General features: G+C 50.1%; 1 protein-coding gene across 1 annotated transcript in view; it reads left to right on the forward strand.

Annotated features, from left to right (window-relative positions):
• Positions 1-18,355, forward strand: part of MTDH (metadherin) — a 161,209-nt gene extending 142,854 nt beyond the window's left edge. The window contains exon 12 of the mRNA XM_075353065.1: positions 15,578-18,355. Coding sequence (XP_075209180.1) covers positions 15,578-15,648 — 71 coding nt within the window. The 3' untranslated portion in view covers positions 15,649-18,355. The remainder of the gene's footprint in view (positions 1-15,577) is intronic.
• Positions 18,356-18,757: the final 402 nt, after the last annotated feature.

The following is an 18,757-nucleotide window of genomic DNA, read 5'->3' on the forward strand; positions in this document are numbered from 1 at the left end:
ACCAATAGTAGCTGGCCACGTCACCCGGAAACGCTGCAGCGTCATCAGAAGAGCCTCACAGCGTTACCAAGACACAGAAAGAAAACAACGTCACGTGACCTAGCGTCGTCACGTGACTCACAGAGATATAACAAAAGCAACACTAATATTAGAAGAGGCTTTCATTTATTCAAATCAGAAGATTAGCGCCTTTACAGGAGTTTATATAAACTACAAGGAGGGCCGAAGTACAGACAAATGAATTATGACCAAATATACTATATTGTGAACAAAGAGTGTTCACAGCCATTCCATCAAGGAGGCATTGTTTATAGGCTAACAAGGGGCATCAATACTTTATTCTATTTTCACAGGATAGGATGAAAACAAATCAAATAATAGGGAATAAATGGGACACATTGGGAAAGGGCCAATTAAATGAAGGGAGTAAAGGAGATAGACTCATTCAGGCCATTAGGGGACACAGTCTTTAGCCTGTATATCCACTGTGTCTCCTTCCTCTGCACCCTATTGTCTATATCTCCCCTCCTACCAGACTCCCTTACTTTTTCAATTCCCTGGAAGGAAATCTCGCCACAATTTCCTCCATGAAACTCCCACATATGCTTTGAAACCGGAGTATCCTCTTTCCTTCTTGTATTCCCAATATGTTCCAATATCCTTTGTTTGAACTGGCGGATTGTTTTCCCTACATACATCTTCGGGCATGTGCACTTAGCCAAGTATACTATACCCATGGTGTTACAATTAATGAACTCCCGATTGCTATAGGTTACGCCTGTCACTTCACTACAAAAGCTGTTACTTTTATTTATGTACGTGCAGGCCTTGCATGAGCCACATTTAAAGGTGCCCACAACCGGGCTTTTATTCAGCCATGTTGTACTCTCAGCTGATTTGCCTAAATGGCTATGAACAAGTCGGTCCTTCAAATTTCGTCCTCTCCTGTAAGTTATTGATGCCCCCACGTATGCAAATATGTTCCTGGGTTGGTGGGAGGAGACCCTGGTATTTAGTGAAGACACCAGTGAATGGACCTCGTACATATCGATGTGGCTTAGGTTCATCGATGATGTCCTGATCATCTGGACGGGTACTGAGGAACAATGGAAGTCTTTCATGACTGTTCTAAGCAGTAATAACATCGGTCTTAAGTTTACTTATACCACAAGCCTCCTTGATGGAATGGCTGTGAACACTCTTTGTTCACAATATAGTATATTTGGTCATAATTCATTTGTCTGTACTTCGGCCCTCCTTGTAGTTTATATAAACTCCTGTAAAGGCGCTAATCTTCTGATTTGAATAAATGAAAGCCTCTTCTAATATTAGTGTTGCTTTTGTTATATCTCTGTGAGTCACGTGACGACGCTAGGTCACGTGACGTTGTTTTCTTTCTGTGTCTTGGTAACGCTGTGAGGCTCTTCTGATGACGCTGCAGCGTTTCCGGGTGACGTGGCCAGCTACTATTGGTCCGCTGAGACGGCCAGTGTGAGTGGCTAACCTGGAGCGCGCGTCAGGAAGGTGAGGGGCGGGCACTTCCCTATTTCAGTGGCAGCGTCGGGCGCGGCGCGTGCTACTGATATAGGGGTTATATTTGGGCATATCTGAACCATACTAAGCAGCGCTCTGTGCTAATATGTACCAGGCAGGGCTGTGATCAAATAAATGAATCTAATGTGTTGCTGACACTCTATATAAGAAACTGTTGCCTGGGATCTCCACCTATGAGATCGATCAGTCATATGGTGCTGTTAGACTGAGTGACCCAGGCACAGTATAACACCTGGTCTGATATCATTGATCTGAGTGTTTAAAATACCTCCTGATGTGTCTCTCCGTTATAGGGGAGACGAAACGCGTTGAGGTACTGAGGTACTGAGGCCATTAATAGGATTAATGCTAAAAATTGAACTGTTAGTATTATCCTATAGAGTTCTATCTATGTAGCTGGGAGTGAAACACAATATTATAGGTGATGACATCACTATATATATCCCAGCAGCAAACATTGATTTAGCCTGGATAACTGGGTGTGGTATTGAGATGAAGGTTTGAATATCCATCTCATGTAAAATAATCTGTTTTTCCTTTTGATATCGGAATAACAGTTTTGATTTTGTGTCCTGATTAGATTATAGTGGCCTATGTGAGTCTATATGAGGTTAATTACTCATGTATGTCCGGACACCCTTTGATTTTATAAATATAGCAGTTTGGACTGAAGTGGTAGATGCCAGTCTTACTGCCAATTTAGTATCTGAACCCAGTTATTTATGACTGTGTGGTTCAGATAGGCTTCGAGTATAAGTGTGGAATTGGTGAATTGGGTTTTAAGTAATTATTAATAAAGGTTAAATTTTATATACTGTCCACACAGCCAGTGAATTTTTAAAGTTAGTGGACAGATCAATAGGTCGTTACAGTGACAGATGTCTGTAGGAGGCACATCCTTTAAAGGTTTTGTTATTTTTTGAGGGCGACGGTTTCCCTTTTGGGACCGATCTCCCAATACCATCAACGGGCGGGAACGCGGAGTGTCGTCTCCACGTACCCCCTCCTGCGACGCTGGATCCTGGGCTGCCTTTTACTGGACGACGGGTCCCACAGACACCGATTTTCCAGAGCCCAGGGCAGAGGCACAATTCCTCAGCCCGTCTTTGCAGGCTCTGAGTTGAACATGGCACCTGTGTGGCCGGACACAGCAAGCTGACTCTTTTTTTCCACTGCCTGGACTGAGGCAGCGTTAAGGTGAGATCCCCCCTTACTGGTTTCCCAGAGAAAGGGAGAAAAGACGGTGCAGGGAAGGCTCCCAGGACTGCTGAATTTACAGTCTTTATTATGAGAAAGTCCCTTGCTGATTGCAAGGAGGAGAGCCCCAGGGATCCTGAACACAGTGTTAATTTTTCTCTAGCTGCGTGCTGGCTGGAGGAGGGGGGGGGGGGGGAGGGGAGGGGAGGGGAGTCCCTCCCTGTTTGCAGAAAATACTGCACAGATAATTTACCGGTGGTGGTGGGAGGGCCCAGAGCTCAGGAACTCACTGTTTATTTGCTCTGCTTATTTGCTCTAGCTGCGTGCTCTGATTAGCCGGCAGAGATAATCCACCAACCTGTGTGCTGACTGGAGGGAGGGGGAGAAAAACTCCCTTTCCGCCGTTTCTTTGTCGCTCCATTGGGAGACCCAGACAATTGGGTGTATAGCTTCTGCCTCCGGAGGCCACACAAAGTATTACACTTTAAAAAGTGTAACCCCTCCCCTCTGCTATACACCCTCCCGTGCATCACGGGCCCATCAGTTTTTATGCTTTGTGTTGAAGGAGGCACACATGCACGCAAGCTCCACAAGTTAGTCGGCAGCAGCTGCTGACTATATCGGATGGAAGAAAAGAGGGCCCATTACAGGGCTCCCGGCATGCTCCCTTCTCACCCCACTCTGAGTCGGCGGTGCTGTTAAGGTTGAGGTACCCATTGCGGGTACACAGGCAGGAGCCACATGCCGTTTTCCTTCCCCATCCCTTACAGGGCTCTGGGTGAAGTGGGATCCTAAACGGTCTCCAGGCACTGGGACCGCGCTCCCTCCGCAGCCCCTGGGGGAATCTGCTGGACAGGAGCCCGGGTATCGTCAGGGACATGGCCCTGCTACTCTGAGGTACTCTGTGTCCCCTTGGGGACGGCGCATAGAGCGCCTGTTTGATACACGCTGCAGCAGCTGCTGGGTGTGTTGGTGCGCCGGGACTACCGCGCTGGCCGCGCTTGTTTGCCGGCCGCGCTTATAACTCGAGTCCCCGGCTTTTGCGGCCTAGTGCCGCATATTCCCGCCCCCAGGCCTGCCAGTCAGGAGTAAGGGCGGGACGCTGCACGGAACATCAGCGCTGAGGGCAGGAGCATACTTTGTATCCTCCTCCCCCCTCACTGTGCACAGTGGGGCACCAGATTCCCGCACTTTTTAGTGCATGCCCACGGCTCCCTCTTCCTCACAGAACGCTAGCAGCCATTACTAGCAGCACGGCTGACGCTGGGGATCTTCAGAGACGAGCTCCAACAGCGCTGGGAGCCCAGGCAGGGAATCTGGTGGTCACACAAACACTGAGGGCGGTCGGTAAGCAGCACCTGTTACGAGGTGCTTGCTCCCCTGGGTGCAGAAGTGTATATTTATATCCATATTTTGTATACATTTACTCTGTACGGCCGCACTGTTGCCTTGGCTATATACCCTCTCTGATTGCTCTAAAAGGAGACAACAGCATGTCGTCCGAAAAAAGCAAGGGTGCCAGGGCACAGGTTTACTTTGCAACCTGTACCTCATGTGCGGCTATGCTACCTGCAGGTTCCACCTATCCTCATTGTGCGCAATGCTCGGCCCCTGTGACACTCACTCAGCCGGAGCCTTTGCCACTAGTGGGACCCTCGGCCCAGGTGGAACAATCGGCTGCCACCGTCCAGGTGACAGGGACAGAGTTTGCAGTATTTGCTGACAAACTTTGAGTCTATGGATAGATGGTCTGCTAAGATTCTAGAGGCTTTGCAGTCCAGACTAGTAACACAGATCCCGGGCACTGTTGAATCATTGTCCCCAGGCCCCCCTAGGTTGGAGCAGCAAAGTGCTCCTGGGGCGACTCATAGCTCCCACGGTGAGGACTATGACACGGACCGCAGTCCCAGGCCAGCTAAGCGGGCTCGCCGGGAGCTTCCCTCGACTTCATCACAGTGTTCAGGGTCTCAGCATGAGGAATCTCTGGAAGATGAAGCGGAGGTGGCAGATCAGGGCTCTGATTCTGACGCCGCTCTCAACCTTGATACACCTGAAGGGGACGCCATAGTAAATGACCTTATAGCGTCCATCAATCAGGTGTTAGATCTTTCTCCTCCAACTCCTCAGATTGAGGAGTCAGCTTCTCAGCAGGAGAAATTCCATTTTAGGTTTCCTAAACGAGCACGGAGTGCATTTCTTGATCACTCCGACTTCAGAGATACAGTCCAGAAACACCGAGCTTTTCCAGATAAGCGCTTTACTAAGCGCCTTAATGACACACGTTATCCCTTTCCCCCTGACGTAGTCAAGGGTTGGGCTCAGTGTCCCAAGGTGGATCCTCCAATCTCCAAACTGGCGGCTAGATCCATAGTTCCAGTGGCAGATGGTGCATCACTCAAGGATGCCACTGACAGGCAGATAGAGCTCCTGATGAAATCCATCTATGAGGCTATAGGCGCGTCTTTTGCTCCGGCATTTGCAGCCGTATGGGCACTCCAAGCTATCTCAGCTTGTCAGTCTGAGATTAATGCAGTTACACGTGCCTCTACTCCACAGGTTGTGTCCTTAACCTCTCAGGCGTCAGCATTTGCGTCCTACGCCATGAATGCTGTCCTGGACTCTGCGAGCCGTACGGCGGTAGCATCCGCCAATTCGGTGGCAGTCCGCAGGGCTATGTGGCTACGTGAATGGAAGGCAGACTCTGCTTCCAAGAAGTTCTTAACCGGTTTGCCATTTTCTGGCGACCGCCTGTTTGGCGAGCAATTGGATGAAATCATTAAACAATCCAAGGGAAAGGAATCGTCCTTGCCCCAGTCCAAACCCAACAGACCTCCACAAAGGAAGGTACAATCGAGATTTCGGTCCTTTCGGACCTCAGCCAAGTCTCAATTCTCCTCGTCCAACAGGCCACAGAAGGGTCAGAGGAACTCTGACTCATGGCGGTCTAAGTCACGTCCTAAAAAGACCGCCGGAGGAACCGCTCCCAAAGCGGCCTCCTCATGACTTTCGGCCTCCCCAAACCGCATCCTCGGTCGGTGGCAGGCTCTCCCGCTTTTGCGACGCCTGGTTGCCACATGTCCAAGACCGATGGGTGAGAGACATTCTGTCTCACGGTTACAGGATAGAATTCCGCTCTCGTCCTCCGACTCGTTTCTTCAGAACATCTCCGCCCCCCGAGCGAGCCGATGCTCTTCTTCAGGCGGTGAGCACTCTGAAAACAGAAGGAGTGGTGATCCCGGTTCCCCTTCAGCAATGGGGTCAAGGTTTCTACTCCAACTTGTTTGTAGTGCCAAAAAAGGACGGATCTTTCCGTCCCGTCCTGGACCTCAAGCTGCTCAACAAACATGTGAACGCCAGGCGGTTCCGGATGGAATCCCTCCGCTCCGTCATCGCCTCGATGTCCCAAGGAGACTTCCTAGCATCAATCGACATCAGAGATGCTTATCTCCACGTGCCGATTGCACCAGAGCATCAGCGCTTCCTGCGTTTCGCCATCGGGGACGAACACTTTCAGTTCGTGGCGCTGCCCTTTGGCCTGGCGACAGCCCCTCGGGTCTTCACCAAGGTCATGGCAACAGTGGTAGCGGTCCTGCACTCGCAGGGACACTCGGTGATCCCTTACTTAGACGATCTCCTGGTCAAGGCCCCCTCTCAGGTGGCATGCCAACACAGCCTGAACATTGCTCTGGAGACTTTCCAGAGATTCGGGTGGATCATCAATTTCCCAAAGTCAAAATTGACTCAGACCCAATCGCTGACATATCTCTGGATGGAGTTTCACACTCTCTCAGCGATAGTGAAACTTCCGCTGGACAAACAACGTTCACTACGGACAGGGGTGCAATCTCTCCTTCGAGCCCAATCGCACCCCTTGAGACGCCTCATGCACTTCCTAGGGAAGATGGTGGCGGCAATGGAGGCAGTCCCATTTGCGCAGTTTCATCTGCGTCCACTTCAATGGGACATTCTCCGAAAATGGGACAGGAAGTCGACGTCTCTCGACAGGAACGTCTCCCTGTCTCGGACAGCCAAGGCCTCTCTTCAGTGGTGGCTTCTTCCCACGTCTTTGTCGAAGGGGAAATCATTTCTGCCCCCATCCTGGGCGGTGGTCACGACGGATGCGAGTCTGTCAGGGTGGGGAGCGGTCTTCCTCCACCACAGGGCTCAGGGTACCTGGACTCAGCCAGAGTCCTCCCTGCAGATCAATGTTCTGGAGATAAGGGCAGTGTATCTAGCCCTAAAGGCGTTCCAGCCGTGGCTGGAGGGCAGGCAGATCCGAATTCAGTCGGACAACGCCACGGCAGTGGCATACATCAACCACCAAGGCGGCACACGCAGTCGGCAAGCCTTCCAGGAAGTTCGGCGGATTCTGCTGTGGGTGGAAGCCACAGCCTCCACCATCTCCGCAGTTCACATCCCGGGCGTAGAAAACTGGGAAGTAGACTTTCTCAGTCGCCAGGGCATGGATGCAGGGGAATGGTCTCTTCACCCAGAAGTGTTTCAAGAGATCGGTTGCCGCTGGGGGAAGCCGGACGTCGACCTAATGGCGTCCCGGCACAACAACAAGGTCCCGGCATTCATGGCACGGTCTCAAGATCACAAAGCTCTGGCAGCAGACGCCTTAGTTCAGGATTGGTCGCAGTTTCGACTGCCTTATGTATTTCCTCCTCTGGCCCTACTTCCCAGAGTATTACGCAAGATCAGGTCCGACTGCAGCCGCGCCATCCTCATCACCCCAGACTGGCCGAGGAGGTCGTGGTACCCAGATCTGTGGCATCTCACGGTGGGTCAACCGTGGGCACTGCCAGACCGTCCAGACTTACTGTCTCAAGGGCCATTTTTCCATCTGAATTCTGCGGCCCTCAACCTGACTGTGTGGCCATTGAGTCCTGGATCCTAGCGTCTTCAGGGTTATCTCAAGAGGTCATTGCCACTATGAGACAGGCCAGGAAACCAACGTCCGCCAAGATCTACCACAGGACGTGGAGAATCTTCTTATCCTGGTGCTCTGATCAGGGTTTTTCTCCCTGGCCATTTGCCTTGCCCACTTTTCTGTCCTTCCTTCAATCCAGACTGGAAAAGGGTTTGTCTCTCGGCTCCCTTAAGGGACAAGTATCGGCGCTATCTGTGTTTTTTCAAAAGCGTCTAGCCAGGCTTCCGCAGGTCCGCACATTCCTGCAGGGAGTTTGTCACATAGTCCCTCCTTACAAGCGTCCGCTAGAACCTTGGGATCTGAACAGGGTGCTAACGGCTCTTCAGAAACCACCTTTCGAGCCAATGAGAGAGATTTCTCTTTCACGCCTTTCGCAAAAGGTGGTCTTCCTAGTGGCAGTCACATCACTTCAGAGAGTGTCGGAGCTGGCTGCACTGTCATGCAAAGCCCCCTTCCTGGTGTTCCACCAGGACAAGGTGGTTCTGCGTCCGGTTCCGGAATTTCTCCCTAAGGTGGTATCCCCTTTTCATCTTAATCAGGATATCTCCTTACCTTCTTTTTGCCCTCATCCAGTTCACCAATGTGAAAAGGATTTGCACTTGTTAGATCTCGTGAGAGCACTCAGGCTCTACATTTCACGCACGGCGCCCCTGCGCCGTTCTGATGCACTCTTTGTCCTTGTCTCTGGCCAGCGTAAGGGGTCGCAGGCTTCCAAGTCAACCTTGGCTAGATGGATCAAGGAACCGATTCTTGAAGCCTACCGTTCCTCTGGGCTTCCGATTCCTTCAGGGCTGAAAGCCCATTCTACCAGAGCCGTAGGTGCGTCCTGGGCATTGCGGCACCAGGCTACGGCTCAGCAGGTGTGTCAGGCGGCTACCTGGTCGAGTCTGCACACTTTTACAAAACACTATCAGGTGCATGCATATGCTTCGGCAGATGCCGCCCTAGGTAGGCGAGTCCCTCAGGCGGCAGTTGCACACCTGTAAGAAGAGGCCGTTTTTTCGGCTCTTTTTATCGAGGTATTCTTTTACCCACCCAGGGATTGCTTTTGGACATCCCAATTGTCTGGGTCTCCCAATGGAGCGACAAAGAAGAAGGGAATTTTGTTTACTTACCGTAAATTCCTTTTCTTCTAGCTCCTATTGGGAGACCCAGCACCCGCCCCTGTTCCCTTCGGGCTGTTGTTCTTTTGTGTACACATGTTGTTCATGTTCATTGTTCTTTGGTTCATGGTTCAGTTCTCCGAACATCCTTCGGATTGAATTTACCTTAGACCAATTTATAAGTTTCCTCCTTCCTGCTTTGGCACCAAAACTGATGGGCCCGTGATGCACGGGAGGGTGTATAGCAGAGGGGAGGGGTTACACTTTTTAAAGTGTAATACTTTGTGTGGCCTCCGGAGGCAGAAGCTATACACCCAATTGTCTGGGTCTCCCAATAGGAGCTAGAAGAAAAGGAATTTACGGTAAGTAAACAAAATTCCCTTCTTTTTGCTACCGACAGCAGGGGGGCACACTGACTTCTTCTTGGCGCTCTTTCAGCACTAAGCCCCACCCCCCCAGGAAAGCGTGCGAAGTTCTCCACAGAGCTTACTCCTTCCTGAGGACGCAGGGCCATCGGCTGATTCTGGTGAGGTACTTGCTTCACTTGTAGCTCTGCTGAGCATTGCTCCCCCTCCTGGCATACTCCTATTAGGAACATGCAGAATTCTAAGGGTACTTAGAGATTATTCAGCCTGCACTGCCTGCCATGCTGAGCTACCACGTAAACACACCTCTTCTCTCTGTGAGTCCTGTGCCCCTATAGCCCCCCAAGACCCCCCCCCCCCGCCACCACCGCCGCCGCAACCGTCAGCCCAGAGCCTAGGGCTCCCAGCCCACCGGAATGGGCACAGTTTCTGTCCCAATCCATGGAAAAACTGTCACAGAACCTGGTTCTGGCTATACAATGTCGTCCTCCACACCCTTCTGGGCCCCTGGACGGAACGCAGCCTGAGGATACCCCTATGGAGGATCCTTCTGAGGTAATCCGGGCACATTCTTCACCGGTTGCAGGGATCAGGAAAAGAGCACACGGCCGGGTGTCTCCAGCACTCTCTCATGGCCCCCATGACTCTCCCTCGGGAGCACACAGGACAGGCTCTCCCACACGCTCCACGGCTTCTGAAGAGCTGGAGGAGGGAGAATGCGGTTTGTACCAGGAGCATTCCTTGGTTTCATCCTCTCCAGATGATCAAACTGCAATAGACTCCCTTATAGCAGCAGTCAACCAAACTCTGCATGTGGAGGATCCCCCATCCACTACCACTGACCATGCAGTCTCCTTTAAATGGGCAAGGAAACCCTCAAAGGTTCTCGCTGATAACCCAGAGTTTCAGGTTATCCTCACAAAGCAAAGGGAGAAGCCTGACAGGCGCTTCGGTAACCGAAAACTCATGGAGTCCCGGTACCCTTTTGCCTCACCTGCCTCTAAGGTCTGGGCCGATCCGCCCTCGGTCGACCCCCCCCCCCCCGGTCTCCCGCCTTACTACAAAGACCCTCCTGTCTTTACCCGATGGTTCCTCCATCAAGGACCCGACAGACAGACAGGTGGAGCACCTCGCCCGCTCTGTTTTTGAGGCTGCGGGTTCCTCCCTCTCGCCCTCCTTTGCCTCTGTGTGGGTCGCAAAGGCGATCTCTGTCTGGGCAGAATCCCTTAACATTTCGCTTGAGGAATCCCAGTTCACTCATACCTTCACAGAGGTAACAGCTCAAATTGCCGCTGCGGCGGAGTACCTCATGCAGGCCTCCATGGACGCTGCTACCTGCGCAGCGTTTGCCGCCTCAAATACCATAGCCATCCGCAGAGCTCTCTGGCTCCGACAATGGCGAGCGGACTCTGCCTCCAAGAAGTCTCTCACGGGCCTTCCCTTTTTTCCAGACCGATGGTTTGGCGAACGTCTGGACAAGCTCATTTCTGACGCCACGGTAGGAAAGAGTAACTCCCTCCCCCAGCTGAAGTCCAGGTCGATCTTCACCAGACGTCCACAGTCCTCGTTCCGCTCCTTCGGAACTCATTGGTTGGTCGACATCCCGTGCTGTCCCCGCCACCAGCCGCGGACTACGCAGGGACTGACCTTCTCAGCTCTCCCAGAAACACACTTCGTCATGGCAGCCTAGACCGAAACAGTCCAGGACTAGGGAGACTCATCCACGACGTTTTTTCCCCCCTCATGACTCCTTTGGCGCCCCAGAAGACACACTCATTGTAGGAGGTCGACTGCGGCTCCTTCAACACATCTGGGCTGCCGCCACAGACGACAAATGGGTGCGAGACCTTGTGTCTTCCAGCTACCAGGACCCGACCCCCGAGTCGGTTCTTTCTCTCAAACCCCCCAAAGACTCGAAAACGACGCAAAGCTTTTTTCTCAGCAATCCACTCGCTCCAAACAGCAGGAGTGATAATACCTGTCCCGGACGACGAGAAGTTCAGGGGTTTTTATTCCAACCTCTTTGTGGACCCCAAAAAGGATGGGTCAGTTCGACCCATCCTGGGCCTCAAACACCTAAACAAACATGTGCACGTACAGAGTTTCAGAAGGGAGTCCCTAAGGTCCATTATTGCATCCATGGTTGAAGGGGAATTCCTCGCCTTAGACATCAAGGATGCGTACCTGCACATACCCATCGCCCCACATCACCAAAAGTTCCTCCGCTTCGCAGTTCAGGACTCCCACTTTCAATTCGTAGCTCTACCCTTCGGCCTTGCCACCGCACCAAGGGTCTTCACCAAAGTCATGGCGGCCGCCATGAGCGTCCTTCACGCCAGGGGAGTAGTCGTTCTCCCTTACTTGGACGACCTCCTCATCAAGGCCCCCTCCTTCCGCGACTGCTCAACCAGCGTACAGATTACTGTGGACACCCTATCCCGCTTAGGGTGGCTAGTGAATCTAGACAAATCATCCCTGATCCCATCACGATCCATCACCTTCCTGGGCATGTCCCTGGACACCCGTCGGGGCTTGATCTATCTCCCCCTGGACAAGGCGATCGTTCTTCAACGAGCGGTACGCTGCCTTCTACGTCCTCCGTCTCGCTCCATTCGATTCAGCATGAAGGTGCTCGGCAGGATGGTGGCGGCTATGGAAGCAGTACCCTTTGCTCAACTGCACCTCCGCCCACTGCAGCTAGCCCTTCTAGCGGCCTGGGACAAGAGCCCCTTCTCCCCAGACAGACATCTTCACCTGACGCCTTCAGTCAGGTACGCACTCCGCTGGTGGCTTCGGTCCTCATCCCTATCGAAGGGGAGATCTTTTCTCCCAGTGAACTGGCTGGTCCTGACCACGGACGCCAGCCTCCTAGGCTGGGGAGCAGTGTACCGACACCACACTGCTCAAGGATGTTGGACGCCCCAGGAGTCTTCCCTACCCATAAACATCCTGGAAATCTGCGCGATCTTCCTCACGCTCAGGGCGTTCTGCCCTCTGCTAGTGGGTCTTCAGATTCGAGTCCAATCGGACAATGCGACAGCTGTAGCCTACATCAATCGGCAGGGGGACACCTGCAGCAAGGCAGCTTATCTCGAGGCCCACAGGATCCTCAGCTGGGCCGAATCGACAGGGTCAGTGATATCAGCGGTACACCTACCGGGAGTAGAGAACTGGGCAGCAGACTTTCTAAGTCGCCAAAGCCTGGCCGCCGGATAGTGGTCTCTCCACCCAGTTTTCCTACACATCTGCACTCGCTGGGGTACACCAGACGTGGATCTAATGGCCTCAAGGTTGAATGCAAAGGTACCCGCGTTCATAGCCAAATCACGCGATCCGCAGTCCATCGCCGCGGATGCTCTAGTCTGCTCCTGGCACCACTTCCGCCTGCCTTACATATTTCCACCTCTACCTCTGCTGCTGCGGGTAATCAGGAAAATCAAGGCAGAGGGAGTCCCGGTGATACTGATAGCACCGGACTGGCCCAGGCGCGCCTGGTACGCCGAATTAGTACAAATGCTCGTAGACGTACCATGTCGCCTTCCAGACATCCCAGACTTGCTGACTTAAGGGCCCATTTCCCATCAGAACTCCAGAGCCCTGAAGCTGACGGCATGGCCATGGAGACCTGGGTATTAACAAGAGCAGGATTCTCCCTCGCGGTTATCTCCACCATGATCAGTGCCCGAAAACCTGCTTCATCCCGCATTTACCACCGTACGTGGAAAATCTTCCTTTCATGGTGCAGGGAAACTAACGTCCAGCCTCTGCCTCTGGCCATCCCCAGAATTCTCGATTTTCTGATGGTCGGCTCTCAGTTCCCTTAAAGGGCAGGTCTCAGCGCTCTCAATCTTCTACCAATGCCGCCTGGCTCAAAAACCGCAGGTCAAGACCTTGCTCCAGGGCGTTTTCCCATCTAGTTCCCCCGTACAAACGGCCGCTGGACCCATGGGACCTCAATCTCGTTCTGGACGGTCTCCAGAGGTCCCCCTTTGAACCTCTCAAGGAATCCTCCCTTACTTTTCTGTCCTGGAAGGTAACGTTCCTGGTGGCAATTACGTCCATCAGACGGATTTCGGAGCTAGCAGCACTCTCTTGCCGCGAGTTTTTTTCTGACTTTTCACCAGGACAAGGTGGTTCTGCGCCCCCTTCCGGATTTTCTTCCAAATGTTCCTACCTTGTTTCATTTGAACGAGGACATTGTTCTGCCTTCCTTTTGTGCACACCCAGTTCATAGGGTGGAAAGGTCTCTGTATTCGTTAGACCTCGTCAGAGCTTTCAGATATTACATATCCAGGACAGCCCCCTTTAGGAAAACGGACTCTTTGTTCGTCATTCCTGAGGGGCCTAAGAAGGGACAGGCAGCTTCAAAGGCGACTCTGGCTCGCTGGATTCGCTCTGTGATCCAGGAAGTCTACCGCTTGCAACTCAAGCCCATTCCTAGTGGGCTGCGGGCTCATTCCACGCGAGCAGTTGGCGCTTCCTGGGCCATTCGGCATCAGGCTTCAGTGGAACAGGTGTGTAAGGCTGCGACCAGGTCTAGCCTACATACGTTTTCAAAGCATTACAGAGTCCATACCCAGGTTTTCAGCTGAGGCAAATCTGGGTAGGACAATTCTGCAAACGGCAGTAGAGCACCTCTCTCAGTAGGCGCTCCAGGCTGTCTGGGACTGGTTCCTAGTTTCTGGGTTGCGTTGTCTTGTTTTTATTTTTCCCACCCATGGACTGCTTTAGGACGTCCCATGGTCCTGTGTCCCCCAATGAGGCGTCAGAGAAAAACGGATTTTTGTGTACCCACCGTAAAATCGTTTTCTCTTAGCCATCATTGGGGGACACAGCACCCACCCTGTTGCCCTGTTGGGCCTTGGTTCTCGCAGTACCTTATTTGGTTATGACTTTTTTTTTCTCATGTTCCTCTGAGAAGTTTTTACTATTTTTTTTTTTTCTCCTACTGCTTGTGTACTAAAACTGAGGTTGCCTGGCCCGGCCAGGGGGTGTATACTGCAGAGGAGGGGCTATGCTTTTGCATCTACTTAGTGTCCTCCTATGGATAGGCAGCATAACACCCATGGTCCTGTGTCCCCCAATGATGGCTAAGAGAAAACGATTTTACGGTGAGTACACAAAAATCCGTTTTTTTGGGCTCTGGTTCTTTGTAATGTCTTTTTTTTTTTTTTGCACACTGTGCCGACACTTTCACTGCTATCATATCATTTATGGGTAGATACAATGTTTTGATCTCTTATTTATTGTATTTTATTGCAATGTTGCGGCAACCAAAAAATGAAATTCTGGCTTTTTTATTTTTTCCCCGTCACGCTGTTTACTGATCAAATTCATTTATTTTAGGTTTTGATCAGTCATTTGTGAACGCAGCTATACCAAATGCATGATTTTTATTATTTTTATTTTCAATGGGGCAAATAGGGAGTGAGTTGAACTCCCCCTCCCCCCCCCCACCCCCCACACTTTTTTTTATTGTTTATTGGTCCCCCCATAGGGAACGTTGAAGCTGCGATCCGCTCTACCCTGTACAACCGAAATCACAATTTCCTATGAATGTTGCTCGCAGCCTGCATTCCTAGGATGGTCTTCATGACAGCTAGAGATCATCTGATGACCCCTGTCTGTCATTACAACCCATTGTTGCCCTGTGATGACCCCACAGGGCCTCTGATGGGAATGCGGAATGACGCACCATCTGCCGATGCATTAAATCCCACCGTCAGATTGACAGTGGGATTTTAACTGGTTAACAGTCTCGGTTGGATCTCCGATCTGATTAAATCAGTTGACACAGAGGATTAGATGTGGGTTCGGCATGCAGCACCGCATCAAAGGCAGGGACTCAAGATATGATGTACATATATGTCATAAGTCCTCAAGGGGTTAAAAATAAAATACACATCACATTGATTTGATACTTAAAATTATCCACTTTGCTGGGACTGTAAAATGCTGCAGAATTTAATTGCACAAAATTCACGTTGAGTACACACTGTAAAGTCTAAGGCTCTGCGCACACGATCAGGGTTCACAGGGTTTTGGATGCAGTATGTTTCTGCTGCTTCCAAAACGCTGCATTGCACAGTGGACAGGACTTATAGAAATCCCATGCCCACTGTGCGTGTACTGCTAGCAACGTAAACTGACCTGCGGCGCGGCTTCCTGAGCCACAGCATGTCAATTCTTTGCTGTGGAGCCTCAAGCGTTCTCCGCAGCGAGAACAGAGAGGCCGCAGTACCCCAAACCCTTGGGCACTAGCAGGTCTCCTGCGGAGGAGACTCACTGCCCCGCTGCGTCCGTGACACAGCAGCTCCTGATCGTGTGCACATACACTTACTACTTCTAAGATTACTTTGTGGATCTGCTCATTTCGTTGAATTAATCGAACCTGATACTAATTGATATGAATTTTATCTTTGCAGCTAAGTCCGAAGAAAGTTGGGAATCCCCGAAACAAGTGAAGAAGAAGAAAAAGGCCAGAAGAGAGACGTGATTTTCTTTCATCACTGGAAAACATGTTCAGACACTCTTGGAGATTATGCTGTTTATGCAATAATTTGTGAACATGTACAGAATTTTTTAAAATCCACATTTTTAAAAGTAACTGCTGACAACGTGACCTCCCTACAGGCAGCAGGGGGCGGGAAAAAAAAAACAAGAAAGGAACTCAATATTCATGGATGAGAGATCAAAACCACACAGCAGCGATGGAAGCGTGCGGAAGATCATGCATTTGCCAACTGAGAACTTTTTAATTTGATACTGAAGGGACTTGTATTCCTGAATTTCCTAAATGGTGACCTGTTTACACTCATACTGCGCCCTGTCGAGTCTGAGAGCGGAACGTATGCAGGGCCATTCTGTGAAATATCCTCATTGTCGTCACTCTTCCCCCATCGTCCTTTTTTTTTTTTTATATCGGTGGCTATTGTTTTATGGTAGCCTTGTGCCAGCCTGTAGTGTTATGAATCGTTCAAGAGTATCACGGGGTGTGAGCCGTCAGTGAATAGGAGACTGATTTGTGATCTAGTGAATGTATGACCAGTTCCTATTCCTTTATTTTTCTTTCCTCTTAGCTTTACTAGATTCGTCCTTTTTCTATTAGGTTTAGTTTGTTTTTTCTTTTTGCGTGTCCCTTTTTTTTTTTCTCTCATCATACTGTCATGTCCCATACAACATAATACTTGCACTCTAGCCATAGCGTGGCTAATCGTGTTTTCAAGGACGCCACTGTTGATAACAACGCAGTATCCTTTCGAGGGCTACCATTGGTAATTGACGAGGCAGCCATTTATGTCCAATAAGTATCGTGAGCTATCCTGGATTCTGTGTGTGGGCATAGTGGCTTCAGACAGCTTTAATTGACGTTGTCAGACCTCCAATAATCAGGAATGTTTTTTACTGCCTTAACCCCTAGCGTTTAGGATTCATGAACAGAATTAGTGTTTTTATAATCCGATAATAATTATAGAAAATAAAAGACACCTGCCTATTTCTGAGAGTAGCGCCCCCCGCCCCACCCTCCGCTTACAACCTGTCAAATCGTATTGACGTCTGTAGGTTTCATCACCATTTCTTACAACTTACCGCTATCTTGTATCTTTACATTGCGCATGGTAAGACGGACGTTGTAAATAGCCTTACCAAATGCCGAACCCGAGACTACAAGACAAGAGCCATGTAATATTTATAACGCCTGATCATACAGTGGAAACCAATGCTACTGATCAATCCTAATCCTGTCTTCACTGGTCAGCATAAGCCTCCATGGCTTCTTTAAATGGACTCTGGCAGCACCGAGTGACTGTTCAAACCAAGCACAGGCGCCCGGTGCACCCTTAAGGGTGCTTTACACGCTGCGACATCGCTAGCGATCTCATTAGCGATGTGACACGCCAGATCGCAGATAAGATTTGCCGAGATCGCACATAGGTCATTTTTTTAGCGCCAGTCACATGTGCGATCTCGGCAAATCATATGTACGATCTGGCGTGTTACATCGCTAATGAGATCGCTAGCAATGTCGTAGCGTGTAAAGCACCCTTTAGTGTGGCCAAAGATTTAACTAAACCTTACCACCAATATTTTTTTTCCCCCATCTATTTCCACTCTTCCCACTCCTTTCTTGTCAACTTTGGTCTATAGAACTAGAGAAGAGCAGACATAGAAAAACAAGCAGATGGGAAGGTGTACTTAAATGTTTGGCGACACCAAGCACCTATGCTTGGTTTGAACAGTCATTCTGTTCCGACGGGCTCCCTTTAAGATCTCTCATCTATGGGCCTTTCTGATTCTGAGTAGTTTCAGTACAGGTTTTGCACAAAGGTGAGAAAATGTGAAACTAGAAATGGTGGAGGAGGACAGGATTACATTAAAGGATCCGATTTTTAGAGGCGCCATTTTTATTCATAGATTGGGTCGGAGCTTCCAATACCAGAGACAATGACTTGAATGCACCACAGCAAGGGAATCTTGTCTGCACAAAATGACCATGCAAACCAAGCACAGGCACTCTGCACCTATGCCATGTCTGAGCAGTTCAGTGCACCTTTCCACCGCCTTGTTTTCTGTCGATCGTCGCTTTTCTCTGCTTCCAGTAAAGCCAGCAATGTCAATCAAGGCAGAGGAGGGTGGATGTAGACGTAAAACAAGTAGGTGGGAATGTGCACTGAACTACACTGCCACACAAAGTCCGCGCCAAGTTCCTGCGCTTGGTTTGAACAGTCACTTTGTACTGACAAACTCCCTTTAATACCATAAACAATCTGTGATGACTCCTGGAACAGAATTAGTCTATTTTTTTTTTTTCTTTCCCCTGATCCTGAACGACCCCTCTAGTAAAAATTTGAGCTTGTCGTCTGCCTTTTCTCTGGCCTGAGGCCAGACGTGCTTAGTGCCACATTGATGCCACTAGTACCCAGTAAATGGACAGGCGGTATGAATGCCTTTACTGATCATTGGCAACGATTCAACTTTAATATCTTTTTTTTTTTTTTTTTTTTTTTTTTTTTGGGTGTGGAGGGAGGAGGGGGGAGGGGGTTAATCCCCGGAAAACTATTCCTAAATTTTTACACAAATGTATTAAATATAGATAAAATTCCAGTTGCAGGAACATGTCAGACGTTTACATGTTCAGAACGTTTTGTTTAATTCAGTGATATTTCTAAGTTGATTTTGTTTAAATAAATCTTGCAAATCCAGCGTGTCTCATCTGTGGTGGTGGGTCTAACTTTTTTTTTATTATATATAAATATGCATTTTACATTGATAATGAGAGAGGCATAAAGGGAACCTGCAATGGTCCACGAGCAGTTCTGGGTGCATATTGATAATCCCTGCCTAACTGTCCCAGGCTATAATAGCATAGATAAGGAGTTCTATAGAAAAAGTATTTCTACAGACGCTTTGATATGCTAATGAGGCCAGTGACTGGTCGCAAGGGGGCGTTACTTCCTGCACTCATTCCACCCAATGCCCGTTGCACAGTGTCATGGGTGGTGACACGTGTACCTTTGTCCATGGTCACCCACTCAGACACCGGGCAGTGCGCGTGATCAGAAGTCCCGGCACATCCGGTCATAACGCATATACCCGGCTTCATA

The sequence above is a fragment of the Anomaloglossus baeobatrachus genome, chromosome 6 (assembly GCF_048569485.1).
Source record: "Anomaloglossus baeobatrachus isolate aAnoBae1 chromosome 6, aAnoBae1.hap1, whole genome shotgun sequence".
Taxonomy (NCBI): Eukaryota; Metazoa; Chordata; class Amphibia; order Anura; family Aromobatidae; genus Anomaloglossus; species Anomaloglossus baeobatrachus.